The sequence below is a fragment of the Pristiophorus japonicus genome, chromosome 2 (assembly GCF_044704955.1).
Source record: "Pristiophorus japonicus isolate sPriJap1 chromosome 2, sPriJap1.hap1, whole genome shotgun sequence".
NCBI classification, from domain to species: domain Eukaryota; kingdom Metazoa; phylum Chordata; class Chondrichthyes; family Pristiophoridae; genus Pristiophorus; species Pristiophorus japonicus.
Genome location: NC_091978.1, coordinates 67815747 through 67831885, shown reverse-complemented (window position 1 = coordinate 67831885; position 16139 = coordinate 67815747). Strand labels below are relative to the sequence as shown.

The window sequence follows — 16139 nt, the reverse complement described above, 5'->3', positions numbered from 1 at the left end:
GGCAATTCACCAATGCATGTAATTCTGGAACAAACAATGTAGTATTTTATGAGCAAACAAAAAAAACAAGTAAAGTGCAAGGCTGCTGAAACTATGTGGGACTTCATGGGAATTACCAATTAAAACAAATGGCAAGATACAAAGATGACTTGATTACTCTTTTCAAATCAGGGCACAATGGAAGGAGATTTATTTTTCAGTTCGTACTCACCAGTCGGTTTTCATCGAAGACTTCAAACAGCAGCCTGTGATTCTGGGGATTGACCTGCAATTTAAGTAATTAGTGTTATAGCTGGGCCCACATCACACACCCATCAATTAATTTAACCTGTTGTTAGATTATCAACATGAATTCAAATGTTGACATTTGAACAGTAGACATGTACAGGACAGGTTGGAGTGAACTTAAGAAAATCGTCGCTGAAAATATTTAACTCAATTTTTTTTCCTTGCAAATATTCTTCAAGTGTCTGAAATGTAAGCCAAACAATATGAATAAATCCAGGTACAAGTTAGCTATTCCACCTGCCCAACTACCAGCAACGCCCACAATACAGTACAGAGAAACAGCTGCCAGGCTCTTTGATTTTTGGTGCTCCGAGAAAGGGTCTCCACCCAAAACATTTATATCCTCTTTTTTCAGATGCTGATGGACCCAAGGAAAAGATGAGAAATTAAAGAACTGAGAAAAACACAAAGCCTGCAGCTGCAAGTCTGAAGCTAAAACACATGTTCAGGTTTTGATTTCTCGATTCCCACCCCACCCTAGTGGCAGTGATAGGAAGCTACTGTCAAGAGTGAAGGAAGGAGTCAGAAACGTTTAGGCTGCTGCTTTTCCCTACAGTTTGTCTCCGCGTCACAAGAGACTCAAGTAATGAGAGGTTTACACATTACATAGGATTACATAGGATAAGAGGATATACGGCACAAAAACAAGCCATTCGGCCCAGCCAGTTCATGCCGCCGTTTATGCTCCACTCGAGCCTCCTTCCGTCTTTCCTCAGAATAACCCTCTATTCCCATCTCCCTCAAATGTTGGTCTTTCCCCCCCTTAAATGCATCTATACTATTCGCTTCAACCACTCCCTGAGGTAGTGAGTTCCACATTCTTACCATTCACTGTGTAAATAAATTATTTCTGAATTCCCTATTTGATTTCTTGGTGACTATCTTGTATTGATGGCCTCTGGTTATTCTCTTCCCCACGAGTGGAAACATTCTCTATATCTATTCTAATCAAAACCTTTCATAATTTTAAAGACCTCTGTTAGGTCACCCCTCAGACTTCTTTTTTCAGCCTGTTCATTCTGAGGTTCACTATCACTGTAACATGGTTTATAAGACTGTTTGGAGACAAGTTTGATTGTAATGATATAGATACAATTATATTTTTTTAATCCTTTTCCCTCTTTACAGGATTAGCAGACCCACTGTGTTTTGCTGGCATTTTCAGGCATGCATCCCCAGGCTTTCTGCTGCTTCTTGTCCAATTCCCTCATATTCTCATCTTTTCCCCTGGGTAGGCTTCTCATTATCTCACTGTCTCAACCATTTGCATGCTCTTTTATTTCTTCAAAATTAACTTCGCAACATAGCAACAGGAGTAAGCCATTGAGCCCAAGCAGTTAAAACATTCAATGAAATCATGGCTGATCTGCAACCTAACACCTTTGCCCCATAATCCCGTTAAATCTTTAGTTAACAAAAAGCTATCAATCTCCGATTTAAAATTAACAATTGATCTCACTTCAATTGCCATTACCACCCTTTGTGCGTCGAAGTGCTTCCTAATTTCCTGAAAGGTCTGGCTCTAATTTTTAGAATATGCCCCCGAGTCCGAGAACCCCCAACCAGCAGAAATAGTTTATTTCTATCTACCCTCGTTATTCCCCTTAATATCTTGAAAACTTCGATTAGTTCATCCCTTAACCTTTTAAATTCCTTGGAATATAAACCTAATGTGTGCAATCTCTCCTCGTAACTTAACCTTTGAAATCAGGGTATCATTCTGGTAAACCTATGCTGCACTCCTTCCAAGAACAATACATCCTTCCTCAGGTGTGATACCTCTCACAGTACTCCAGGAACTAATGACATGGATAGAACTAGAAACGAGGTTTTGCTGAGAGAGTTTGAAGAGTTGGGGTTGAAATTAAAAAGCAGAACCTCAAAGGTAATAATCTCTGGATTTTTTACCTGAGCCATGCGCCAATTGGCACAAGGATAAGCAGATTGGAAGGTTAAATGCATGGCTGAAAGAGTGGTGTGGAAGGCAGGGGTTTCGCTTCATGGGCCACTGGTACCAGTACTGGGGAAAGAGGGAGCTGTTCCATGGAACGAGTGTCCTGGCGAATTGAGTAACTAGGGCAGTAGACAGGGCTTTAAACTAATGAAGGTGGGATGGGAGGATTCAGAATGAGTTAATTTAAAAGCAGCAAGAGAAATGTCAAGACTCTGGAGCAGAGCAGAGTTTTAGGTAAAAATAAGCAGAGTGGGTCAGCAAGGGACAAAAAGAGTAACAAAGATAACAGGGCATCAGTGACTACGGTGACATCAGGGGAAAAATAGAAAAAATCAAAGCTAAAGGCACTCTATCTGAATGCGCGAAGCATTCGCAACAAAATGGGTGAATTAATAGTGCAGATAGAAATGAATAGGTTTAATCTAATAGCCAAGGTTGGGAACTAAATATTCCAGGATACTTAACTTTTAGGAGAGAGAGGCAAAATAGAAAAGGCGGAGGGGTAGCCTTGATAATAAAGGATGGGATAAAGAGTAGAGAGAAAGGAACTTAGCTCCGAAAATCAAGAAGTAGAATCAGTTTGGGTGGAGCTAAGAAACAGCAAGAGGCAGAAAACATTGGTGGGAATTGTTTATAGGCCCCCAAACAGTAGTTGTAATGTAGGGCAGAGTATAAATCAGTAAATTAGAGGCGCATGTAACAAGGGTAATACAGTAAACATGGGGGACCTTAAGCTCCATCTAGACTAGACAAACCAAATTTGCAGTAATAGTGTGGAGGACGAATACATGGAATGTATACAGGAAAGTTTTCTAGATCAGTATGTTGAGGAACCAATGAGGGTACAGGCTATTTTAGATCTAGTATTGTGCAATGAGAAAGGTTAATTCATAACCTTGTCGTAAAGGAACCATTGGGGAAGAGTGACGATAATATGATAGAATTTTATGTTGAGTTTGAAAGTGATTTAGTCAAGTCCGAAACTAGGGTCTTAAATCTAAACAAAGCAATGGCATGAGGGCTGAGTTGGCTAAGGTAGATAGGGAAGCTACATTAAAAGGTATGACGGTAGACAAGCAATGACAAGCGTGTAAAGAAGTAACACTTAAAGAAATGTATATTTGTTGTAAATTATTTACAACAAATATACATTTCTTTCAGGCTCAAAAATTCAACAGGAAAAATGGTCCACTCGTGGCTAACAAGAGAAGTTAAATGCAGTATTAGATCAAAGAAAGAGGTGTATAATGTTGCCAAAAATAGTAAGCTTGAAGATTGGGAGGATTTTAAAATTTAGCAAGAGGACCAAGAAATTAATAAGGAAACAGAAAAAAGAATACAAGAGCAAATTAGCATGAGACATAAAAACTGATTGTAAACATTTCTATAGGTATGTAAATAGGACAGGATTAGTGAAAGTAAATGTGGGCCCATTAGAGGCAAAGACAGGAGAAATTATAATGGGCAATAAAGAAATAGCAGAGACAGTAAACAAAAAAATTGTATGTCTTCACAGTAGACAACACAAAAACCATTCCAGAAATGAGGAACCAAGGGTCTGGAGAAAGAGCAACTTAAGGAAATCAGTATAAGTAAAGACATGGTACTGGAGAAATTAATGGGATTAAGTGGCGACAAATCCCTGGATCGAACGACCTGCATCATCGGTAAGAGAGGTAGCTGCAGAGATTAAGTTGCATTGGGATTAATCTTCCAGAATTCCCTAGATTTTGAAACAGTCCCCAAGGATTGGAAGGTAGCAAGTATAACCCCACTATTTAGGAAAAGAGGAAGAGAAAAAACAGGAAATTATAGGTCAGTTAGCCTGACATCAGTAGCAGGCAAAATGCTGGGACGTGGTAACAGGGCACTTAGAAAATCGCAATATGATTAAGCAGAGTCAACATGGTTTTATGAAAGGGAAATCATATTTGACAAATCTTAGTTTTTGAAGATGTACCTATAAGGATGGATAAGGAGGGGGGGGGGGGGGAACCAGTGGATGTAATGTATTTTGATTTTCAAAAAGCATTCGATAAGGTACACATGAGAGGTTATTATACAAAATTAGGACTCATGGGATTGGGGGTAATAGATTAGCATGGACTGAGGATCGGTTAATGGACAGAAAACAGAGCATTGGTGCAGAAGTTCCTCAGGGCAATGTCCTAGGCCCAACTATCTTCAGCTACTTCATCAATGACCTTCCCTCCATTATAAGGTCAGAAGTGAGGATGTTTACTGATGATTGTACAATGATCAGTTCCATTTGCAACTCCTTCAAAAATGAAGTAGTCGATGCCCGCATGCAGCAAGACCTGGACGACATTTAAGCTCGCGCCACACTAGTGCCAGGCAATGAACATCGCCAACAAGCAAGAGTTTAACCACCTCCTCTTGATATTCAATGGCATTACCATTGCCGAATCCCCCACCATCAACATCCTGGGGGTCACCATTGACCAGAAACTTAATTGGACCAGCCACATAAAATACTGTGGCAACAAGAGCATGTCAAAGGCTGGGTAATCTGTGGCTGACAGAATCCTGACTCCCCCAGGCCTTTCCACCATCTTCCTTGCACTACTACGGCCCCTTTTTCCACTCCCCAGCAGAGGGGCAGTGAGGAGTTACTGTCGCACTCAATCACACCCCAGGCTGTTATCAATTAATCTGAAAATGAAGAGAATCAAACATGGAACCTCCTGTTCTGAATCACTTAATAACATTCTAACTTCATCCCATAAGACAAGTTGAACCTGGGACCTTCCTGTTCTGAATCGCTCAGCAAAATGCTGACTTTACCCCATGGGAAACTGAGGGAGTTGAACAAGGTAAAATCTGACTTATTCACCTGCCCACCGAACTATACTTGATTTATTTATGCCCAGAATGTAGGCATTGTTGGAAAAGCCAATTGTCCATTCCTAGTTGCCACGAGGGCAAGGAAGATAACAACACTGATGTGGGAGTTGAGTCCCATTTCAACCATACCGAGTGAGGACAACAGATTTGCTTCCCTAAACGACATTAATGATCCATTTGGGTTTTTAATGACAATTCGACAGCTTCATGGTCACTTTTCCCTGATACCAGCTTTTTAAAACTAAATGATATACTGGTATTTGAACTTGCATTATCTGGATTATTAATCCAAGCCCTGGGATTACTAGTCCAGTAACATAACTGCAACTCGATTATACTTGTCTTTTTATTTAAAAATAGAGTGGGTTGGTTCAGTCAATTCGAAAAAGAAAAACATATACATTTATGTCACTTAAGAATTTTACGAATACTTACCCTGAAAAGAAATTCTTCATTCCATTTTGGATTTAATGTCTGCAAAAGAAAATTGTATCCATCAGTTTTGCATCTGAGAGAAAACAGGGAACTACAGACCAGTTTGCCTGACATCAGTCGTAGGGAAAATGCTAGACTCTATGACAGGTTGGACTCCCTTATCCGACACCACCCCTCGTCCGCGATGATTCCGGCGGCCGGAGGCGCATGTGCAGAACTTTGGGGCCGCGCCGAAACTCGGCCCGTCGACACCCGCTGGGGCTGCACTGATACCCGGCCCACCGACTCTCACTGGGGCCGCACCGACACCCAGCCCACCGACTCTCACTGGGGCCGCACCGACACCCGGCCCACCGACTCTCACTGGGGCCGCACCGACACCCGGCCCACCGACTCTCACTGGGGCCGCGCCGACACCCGGCCCACCGACTCTCACTGGGGCCGCGCCGACACTCGGCCCACCGACTCTCACTGGGGCCGCGCCGACACCCAGCCCACCGACTCTCACTGGGGCCGCGCCGACACCCAGCCCACCGACTCTCACTGGGGCCGCGCCGACACCCAGCCCACCGACTCTCACTGGGGCCGCGCCGACACCCGGCCCACCGACTCTCACTGGGGCCGCACCGACACCCGGCCCACCGACTCTCACTGGGGCCGCACCGACACCCGGCCCACCGACTCTCACTGGGGCCGCACCGACACCCGGCCCACCGACTCTCACTGGGGCCGCACCGACACCCGGCCCACCGACTCTCACTGGGGCCGCACCGACACCCGGCCCACCGACTCTCACTGGGGCCGCACCGACACCCGGCCCACCGACTCTCACTGGGGCCGCACCGACACCCGGCCCACCGACTCTCACTGGGGCCGCACCGACACCCGGCCCACCGACTCTCACTGGGGCCGCACCGACACCCGGCCCACCGACTCTCACTGGGGCCGCACCGACACCCGGCCCACCGACTCTCACTGGGGCCGCACCGACACCCGGCCCACCGACTCTCACTGGGGCCGCACCGACACCCGGCCCACCGACTCTCACTGGGGCCGCACCGACACCCGGCCCACCGACTCTCACTGGGGCCGCACCGACACTCGGCCCACCGACTCTCACTGGGGCCGCACCGACACTCGGCCCACCGACTCTCACTGGGGCCGCACCGACACTCGGCCCACCGACTCTCACTGGGGCCGCACCGACACCCAGCCCACCGACTCTCACTGGGGCCGCACCGACACCCGGCCCACCGACTCTCACTGGGGCCGCGCCTACACCCGGCCCACCGACTCTCACTGGGGCCGCACCGACACCCAGCCCACCGACTCTCACTGGGGCCGCACCGACACCCAGCCCACCGACTCTCACTGGGGCCGCACCGACACCCAGCCCACCGACTCTCACTGGGGCCGCACCGACACCCGGCCCACCGACTCTCACTGGGGCCGCACCGACACTCGGCCCACCGACTCTCACTGGGGCCGCACCGACACCCGGCCCACCGACTCTCACTGGGGCCGCACCGACACTCGGCCCACCGACTCTCACTGGGGCCACGCCTACACCCGGCCCACCGACTCTCACTGGGGCCGCACCGACACCCGGCCCACCGACTCTCACTGGGGCCGCACCGACACCCGGCCCACCGACTCTCACTGGGGCCGCACCGACACCCAGCCCACCGACTCTCACTGGGGCCGCACCGACACCCGGCCCACCGACTCTCACTGGGGCTGCACCGACACTCGGCTCTCCGATACCCGCTGGGGCCGTGCCGACACCCGGCCCACCGACTCTCGCTGGGGCCGTGCCGACACTCTGCTCTCCGACACCCGCTGGGGCCGTGCCGACACCCGGCCCGCCGACACCCGGCCCACCGACACCCGCTGGGGCCGCACCAAAACTCGACCCGCCGACACCCGCTGGGGCCACGCCGACACTCAGCCCGCCGACACACACTGGGGCCGCACCGACTCTTGGCCTGTTTACACCCGCTGGGGCCGCGCTGACACCCGGCCCACCGACGCTCGCTGGGGTCGCACCGACACCCGGCCCGCCAACACCCGCTGGGGCTGTGCAGACACCCGGCCCATTGGGGCCACGCCGACACCCGGCCCACCGACACTCACTGGGGCTGTGCAGACACCTGTTGGGGCCGCACCGACACCCAACCTACTGACACTTGCTTCGTGGCCCGCCTGGGACGTCGACCTCTTCCCTTCCCCACCCCAGCCTTGGGTCACCTCCCCGGCCGCTGACCTCCCTCATCCAGCAAAATCCCTTATTTGGCACAGGCCAGGTCCCGAGGGTACCGGATAAGGGAGGTTCAACCTGTATTAAGGACGTGGTAACAGGACACTTAGAAAATAATAATAGGATTGGGTAGAGATAACACGGATTTATGAAAGGGAAATCATGATTGACAAATTTGTTTTTGAGATTGTAACTGGTAGAATAGATAAGGGGGAACCAGTGGATGTGGTGTATTTGGATTTTCAGAAGGCATTCGATAAGGTGTCACACACAAGAGGTTATTGAACAAAATTAGGGCTCATGGGATTGGGGGTAATATACTAGCGTGGATTGAGGATTGGTTAATGGACTGAAAAGAGAGAGTAGGAATAAACAGGTCATTTTTGGGTTGGCAGACTGTAACTAGTGGAGTACCACAAGGATCAGTGTTTGGGCCTCAGCTATTCACAATCTATATCCATGATTTGGATGAGGGGACCAAATGTAAGATATCCAAGATTGCTGATGATACAAAGCTAGGTGGGAATGTAAGTTGTGAGAAGGATGCTAAGAGACTTCAAGGGGATATAGATAGACTAAGTGAGTGGGCAAGAACATGGCAGGGTGGTGAATCGTTGGAATTCTCCACCCCAGTGGATGGTGGATGCTCAATCGTTGAGTATATTCAAGACAGAGATCGATAGATTTTTGAATATTAAGGGAATCAAGGGATTATGCAGGAAAGTGGAGCTGAGCGAGATCAGCCATGATCTTACTGAATGGTAGAGCAGGCTCAAGGGGCCGAATGGCCTACTCCTGCTTCTAAATCTTATGTTATTTTGTATGTGTACAAACCACAAACACAACTAACCTTAAAACTTTGGAAGATTCTGTACAAAACATAACAATTTTACCTACTTTCTGCAACTACAATATGCAATCTTGCACTTGTTTAAAGCAGTGTGTTTTTATTTCTTCACATTTGCTCCTTAATTGCAAACCAAGATTATTACTTAAAATAAAGTCACCTTCACTTAATTTGAAACTGCAATCGGTGCTTAAAGTAAATGGGCATGTCGTCAATATTTTGAAGCTTAAGAGGCCAGTTTTTTCAAATTAGATAATAGCAGAGAAACAAGCAACAAGACACAGCACTAAGATACGATACGGTTGCAGATCTATCTGCAAAAAGTGCTTTCTGTAAGGTAAAAATGTAACTTAAACAGAGAACTTTAAAAAGCATAGCACAAGAAATGCAAGGTCTTCAAATATATCAGAAATGGGGAAAAAAGCGGCAACACAGAGTGGCAGGAGTTGTCGCATCATGCACTATGCTTCGCAGAGCAAGTTAACACAGCACTGCAGTATGTCATGCAATGCTGAGCAGTTCCAAGGACATCTGTAACACAGGCCTCTGTCTCAAAAGACTTAAGGACAGTCTGGAATTCCCTTATGGACCCTCAAAATGTTTACCATAGAGGTCTGGAGAACCAGACTGAAGGAGCCGTCTCCTCTGGGTTTGGCATAGAAACATAGAAACATAGAAAACATAGAAAATAGGTGCAGGAGTAGGCCATTCGGCCCTTCTAGCCTGCACCGCCATTCAATGAGTTCATGGCTGAACATGCAACTTCAGTACCCCATAGAAACATGCTGGGAAACTAGTTGTTGCAGACCATCACGAGGGAAGGCTTCACTAATCTCGCTGCTACCATAGGGTTAGCTTTTTTCGAGATCCATGGACATTCAGAGCTTGTGTCTAGTACTCTTGGTATGACAGGAATGTGTTTGGCATGTCTCACAATAACCCCACCATTTAAATCAGACAGTTCCCACTGAAACATTTACGTGCACTCGTCCATTTCAAATCTTGATCAAAGAAGACAGCTTCCATTTTCCCTGTAGCTATTTTAAAAACTGAAAAAAAATAGCGAAATGTTCTTATTTATCATTGTACACAGCGGGTTGGTCAGCATTTGAAAAGACAGGTTCTCTTTGAGATAGTGACCAAACCTCTGTACATTTTTTTTGCATTTTCTGGCTTTATTTAAGATCTCCAGCACCTACTTTTTAAAATACACAAGGGATTTCTTTTGAAAAATGTTGCAGTGCACAAAAGCATTACACATTTGGGGGGTTAAACTTAACTTGACCTGATGTTTACATCCTGAAGACAGTTGTGCTCATTTGCTCCTTCACCTGATGGTTTGCTAAGTCACGTCAGAGGGCAGCAAAGGATTATGGGACCAGAGTCCTGATCATCCTACAGTAGGTTTAGTTAAGTGTGGTGCAATGTGGCCTAAGTAAACCTGTTCAGTTCTTCTACAAAATTAATTTCAATGGCGTCTTAAGGCGTCAGTACTGGAAGTAATAGATGAAGGTATTGGCTCCAAGCAGTTACCGATCACCTCACTGCAATCCTTCCCAACCACTTGAATTTGCTTTCAATAGCTTGGTTCAAAGTTGCAATATAGATTGGGATCTGAGAGTGACAACTATTAATATTTACATATGTAAATTATTGAATTTAGATTATATATTTGAATGCAAGTAGTGCTGTCTCATTAAACGTGACCTTATAAATAACATGAAGAAATCTTTGACCTATTACACATTTGGGGGGTTAAACTCAACTTGACCTGATGTTTACATCCTGAAGACAGTTGTGCTCATTTGCTCCTTCACCTGATGGTTTGCTAAGTCACGTCAGAGGGCAGCAAAGGATTATGGGACAAGAGTCCTGATCATCCTTCAGCAGGTTTAGTTAAGTGTGGTGCAATGTGGCCTAAGTAAACCTGTAGCCTGCACGGGTGCATAGATTCAATCACATACTACACATCTGAACAGAACCCAGAGATGAGTATCCACCACGCACGTATTAGTTATGGGGCAGTCTAGATTGAAGATAAATAACAGACCACTTTAGTTTAATTTTAACACCTTGAATGAGTGACAACAGTGTCGTCAATCCTTGAATTCTGTAAGTTTTGCACAGAAGGCGGCCATCGGGCCATTTCACAAATGGCCTAGGTAGAAATGCCCATGCTGCACAAGGTCAGATTCGACTGCACTTGAAACCTCGGGTCCCTGAATTAGCATCTTTTCAAAAAGATTTTTCAGGATTATCTGTTGTCCATTTCAACTAAATAGGTCAGCCCCATTAAATCTTAGCAAACTCGTGGATTCCTGGCACTGTTGACAAAAAGCCAAATAAACTCCTAAAACTTACCTTTTTGATCGTTTTTGTCTGAATCAAAGCGAGTTCTCGATTCTCATCAGCCACATACAAGGACAATTTCACATAAGGGTCACTAAAAAAAAAACAATGAAAGAAAAGTTTAAAAAACATATTAGCTTAAACTTTATTTGTATGCTTTAATTTTTCGTCACTCCATGCAACAAGCACGACCTGACTGGCAGAGAAGGCAGGTTACCTGCTTACTGGGCTCTTCTGTGAAAGCTATTTTCTCAACAGCACAAGGATGTTTGACCAGCCTTCCACAATGTCTATTCAACAGTATGGCCAGCCTTGGGAAGCAGAAGAGGGTCTCTGCCCCTCCACCCCCAATATACATGATCAATTGGTTGGAGAAGAGTCGACAATGGCTGTTCACTTAACAGAAATATTTTATACTACCAAAGATAAAACAAATTCCACATGCTTCGAAACTCTCATGCACCAAACAGGCAACAATTCTCAATGTGCAGCAAAGTGAAGGTTATTTTTACAAAATTAATAATTTATGTATTACATGGTTGGAATGTAGATAACTTCCAATGAATATAAAAAATTGACATATGTCGGAGGTATTCTAATGCTTATGAATCTCTTCCTTATTATATGGTTTGAATTAGTTGATTAATGGGTAAAAGCATCCCATGGTGAACCATACAAATTAGGCGTGTCTGAAGTTCTACCAGTTGTCTATACCAAATTAGCGGACCTGAACCAAGATAGCAGGCGATTAATGAATTAATTAATTAATCTCAATATCCCTGGGCAACGAGAACCAAGGGTGACAAAAGAAAAATCGGCCTAGCCCATCATCATTTTCCACTGATCCCCACCAATCCTATCCCACTTGCCCATTACTGAAGGTCTTAACAGACATACCAATATTCTCCAATGTATTCACTTCAAATTCTTTATCCCCAGCTTCAAATAATTTCATGGCCTTGGCTTCCTTACACCTCACAATGGTGGCAGAGCCTTCAGTCAGTTCAGTCCTACTCTTTGCAACTCCCTCCATAAATCTCTCCATGGTTGAAAATTTCCTCAACACCTATCTCTTCAATGTAGCTTTCAGTTACCCCTTCCAATCTCTTCCTTCCTGACACAGCATACGTGTTTATGATGCCAGTGAAGTGATTGCGAAGTGTCCTGGGACTTTATGCCAAAGGTGCTTTATAAAAAGGTGCACCTGTGATGCCACGAGGAGTGATACAGACTGTGCAGGGTCAAAATGCCATCATCCATGAAAATGCACCACTGCGTGAACCAGTGACTTCAGGAAGAAAAAAAAAAGGAGAAAATTGAATGACGAAAGCGAGAAATAATGCTCAGACAAACCACCCCCATTATAAACTCCCAGATAGTGGGTCTTGACCTTTGTTGCTTATATTTTGTTTTTGTGCTAGGTTATGGAAGACATATTTCGGCATGCACCTCATCATGTAACAAAACAAAAAAACGTATCAGAAAAAAGACCAACGAATACAAGTGTAAATAAACAGCATCATACAAGAAAATAAGTTATTAGAATTTTGAAGCAATGAAACTTATGTTAAACATCCATTACAAACATTGGAAACTCTCGTACCCTATCCGAGCTCATCTTGTCCAAGAGACCCACCTCCTGCTTTCTCATAGAAACATAGAAAATAGGTGCAGGAGGAGGCCATTTGGCCCTTCGAGCCTGCACCGCCATTCAATAAGATCATGGCTGATCATTCCCTCAGTACCCCTTGCCTGCTTTCTCTCCATGACCCGTAAGGGCCATATCTAGCTCCCTCTTGAATATATCCAATGAACTAGCATCAACAACTCTCTGCGGCAGGGAATTCCATAGGTTAACAACTCTGAGTGAAGAAGTTTCGCCTTATCTCAGTCCTAAATGGCCTACCCCTTATCCTTGGACTGTGTCCCCTGGTTCTGGACTTCCCAACATCGGGAACATTCTTCCCGCATCAAACTTGTCCAGTCACGTCAGAATCTTATACGTTTCTATGAGATCCCCTCTCATTCTTCTAAACTCCAGTGAATAAAGGCCCAGTTGATCCAGTCTCTCCTCATATGACAGTCCAGCCATGCCTGGAATCAGTCTGGTGAACCTTCGCTTCACTCCCTCAATAGCAAGAATGTCCTTCCTCAGATTAGGAGACCAAAACTGAACGCAATATTCCAGGTGAAGCCTCACTAAGGACCTGTACAACTGCAGTAAGACCTCCCTGCTCCTGTATTCAAATCCCCTAGCTATGTAGGCCAACATACGGCTAAGGGGATCAAGGGGTATGGAGAGAAAGCAGCAAAGGGGTACTGAGTGAATGATCAGCCATGATCTTATTGAATGGCGGTGCAGGCTCGAAGGGCCGAATGACCTACTCCTGCACCTATTTTCTATGTTTCTATGTTTCTCTCCTCCGTTGTCCAGCTGAATGGGACTGCCCTCTCCTAATTTCATTCTCATCTATCCAGTCATAGCCAAAGAAACTTTTACAATGACTTTTCTTTTCATTCCCGCACCATTAACTCTAGCGCCTCCCAAGGATCTATCCTGGTCACCCTCCTAGTTCTCGACAACATGCCATATTCCACATGTGCACGAACGACACTCAGCTGCAACGTCAGTGTTCTCGCTCAGGCCAACATCCCCAGCATCGAAGCATTGACCATGCTCCATCAGCTCCGATGAATGGGCCACATCGTCTGCATGCCCGATACAAGACTCCCAAAACAAGCGCTCTCCTCAGAGCTCTGACATGGCAAGCGAGCCCCAGGTGGGCAGAGGAAATTGCTTCAAGGATACCCTCAATGCCTCCTTGAAAAAGTGCAACATCCCCACCGACACCTGCGAATCCCCGGCCAAAGACAGCTCAAAATGGAGGAGAAGCGCCCGGGGAAGGCACTGAACAACGAGTCTCTTCGCCAGGAGCACGCTGAAGCCAAACGCAAACAGCGGAAGAAGCGCACGACAACCCAATCACCCCACCCACCCGTCCCTCCAACCACCGTCTGCCCCACCTGTGACAGAGGTGCCACATTGGACTCGATCAGTCACCTGAGAACTCATTATTGTGGAAGCAGGTCATCCTCGACTCCAAGGGACTGCCTAATAAAGCACCGCATCACCACCTCTCTCGACCCATCCACAGCTGCCATGCTGCTTGTCCAATATCCAGTGCTGAATGAGCAGAAATTTTCTCTAAATATTTAGAAGACCAAAGCCATCACCTTTGGCCCCACCACAAATACCCTTCCCTACTCACCAATTTCATCACTCTCCCTGGCCATCGTCTGAGGCTGAATCAGACTGTTCGCAACCTCTGTCCCATTGACCCCGAGCTGAGCTTCGCACCCCACACCACCCACCGCCCCCCCAAACCCCCTACGGCTGTCACCAAGATCACCTACTTCCTCCTCGCCCGTCTCCACCCTTGCTCAACCCATCTGCTGCTGAAACCCTATTCCATGGTTTTCTTACCTCCAGACTCTACTATTCCAATGCCCTTTTGGCTGGCTTCCTATCTTCCACCCTCTGCATAACTTGAGCTCATCCAAAACTCTACTGCCCATGTCCTAACCCACGCTCAATCCCATTCACTGATCACCCCTCTGCTCACTGATCTACAGTGGCATCCGGCCCAGCAATGCATCAAATTTAAAATGGTCATCCTTGCTTTCAAATCCCTCCACGGCTTCCCCGCTTCCAGTCACTTTAACCTCCAGCAGCCCTACAAAACTCTGAGCACTCAGAGTTCCTCCAATTCTGGCCTTGTGCATCCTCCATTTAGTTCACTTAATCACTGGCAGCCATGCCTTCAACTGTCTATGCACTAAGCTCTGCAATTCCCTCCCTAAACCCCCCTGCCTTTCTACCTCTCTCTCCTCCTTAAAACCTATGTCTTTGACCAAGTCTTTGGTCATCTGTCCTCATGAGGTAGGTGTCAAATTCTGTTACATAATAAGAACATAAGATCATAAGAAATAGGAGCAGGAGTAAGCCATTTGGCCCTTCGAGCCTGCTCCGCCATTCAATAAGATCATGGCTGATCTGATCATGGGCTCAGTTCCACTTCCTTGCCCGCTCCCCATAACCCTTATCGCTCAAAAATCTGTCTATCTCTGCCTTAAATATATTCAGTGACCCAGCCTCAACAGCTCTCTGGGGCAGAGTTCCACAGATTTGCAACCCTCAGAGGAGAAATTCCTCCTCATCTGAGTTTTAAATGGGCGACCCCTTATTTTGAAACTATGCCCCCTATTTCTAGATTCCCCTGTGAGTGGAAACATCCGCTCTCCATCTACCCTGTTGAGCCCCCTCATTATCCTATGTTTCAATAAGATCACCTCTCATTCTTCTGAACTCCAAATGAGTACAGGCCCAACCTACTCAACCTTTCTTCATAAGTCAATCTCTTCATTTCAGGAATCAACCTAGTGAACCTTTTCTGAACTGCCTCCAATGCAAGTATATCCCTCCTTAAATAAGGAGACCAAAACTGTACGTGATACTCTAGGTGTGGCTTCACTAATACCCTGTACAGTTGTAGCAGGACTTCTCTGCTTTTATACCCCTTTGCAATAAAGGCCAATATTCCATTTGCCTTCTTGATTACTTGTACCCCGCACACTAACTTTTTATGTTTCATGCATAAGGACCCCCAGGTCCCTCTGTACTGCAGCATTTTGTAATTTTTCTCCATTTAAATAATAATTTGCTTTTTTATTTTTTCTGCCAAAGTGGATAGCCTCACACTTTCCCACATTATACACCATCTGCCAAATTTTTGCCCACTCACTTAGCCTATCTATATCCCTTTGCAGATTTTGAGTGTCCTCACAATTTGCTTTCCCATTCATCTTTGTATCATCAGCAAACTTGGCTACATTACACTCGGTCCCTTCATCCAAATCATTAATATATAGACTGTAAATAGCTGAGGCCCCAGCACCAATCCCTGTTGCACCCCCCTAGTTACTGATGGCCCATTTATTCCGACTTAGTTTTCTGTTAGTTAGCTAATCCTCTATCCATGCTAATATAATAATGCTGCTGTGAAGTGCATTGGAATGTTTTACTATGCTCTAGGCACTGTTGTATCCTATTGTGATTATTTGCAGAAATTGCACAGGGTAATTAG

General features: G+C 46.0%; 1 protein-coding gene across 3 annotated transcripts in view; it reads right to left on the bottom strand.

The window, feature by feature from the left end:
- Positions 1 to 16139, bottom strand: part of nedd4l (NEDD4 like E3 ubiquitin protein ligase) — a 614975-nt gene that overhangs the window by 350779 nt on the left and 248057 nt on the right. For all 3 annotated transcript variants that reach the window (XM_070867774.1, XM_070867791.1, XM_070867782.1), the window contains exons 3-5: positions 11008 to 11089; positions 5543 to 5581; positions 212 to 265 (exon numbers count right to left, since the gene is read on the bottom strand). In XM_070867774.1, the coding sequence (XP_070723875.1) occupies positions 212 to 265; positions 5543 to 5581; positions 11008 to 11089 (175 nt within the window). The remainder of the gene's footprint in view (positions 1 to 211; positions 266 to 5542; positions 5582 to 11007; positions 11090 to 16139) is intronic.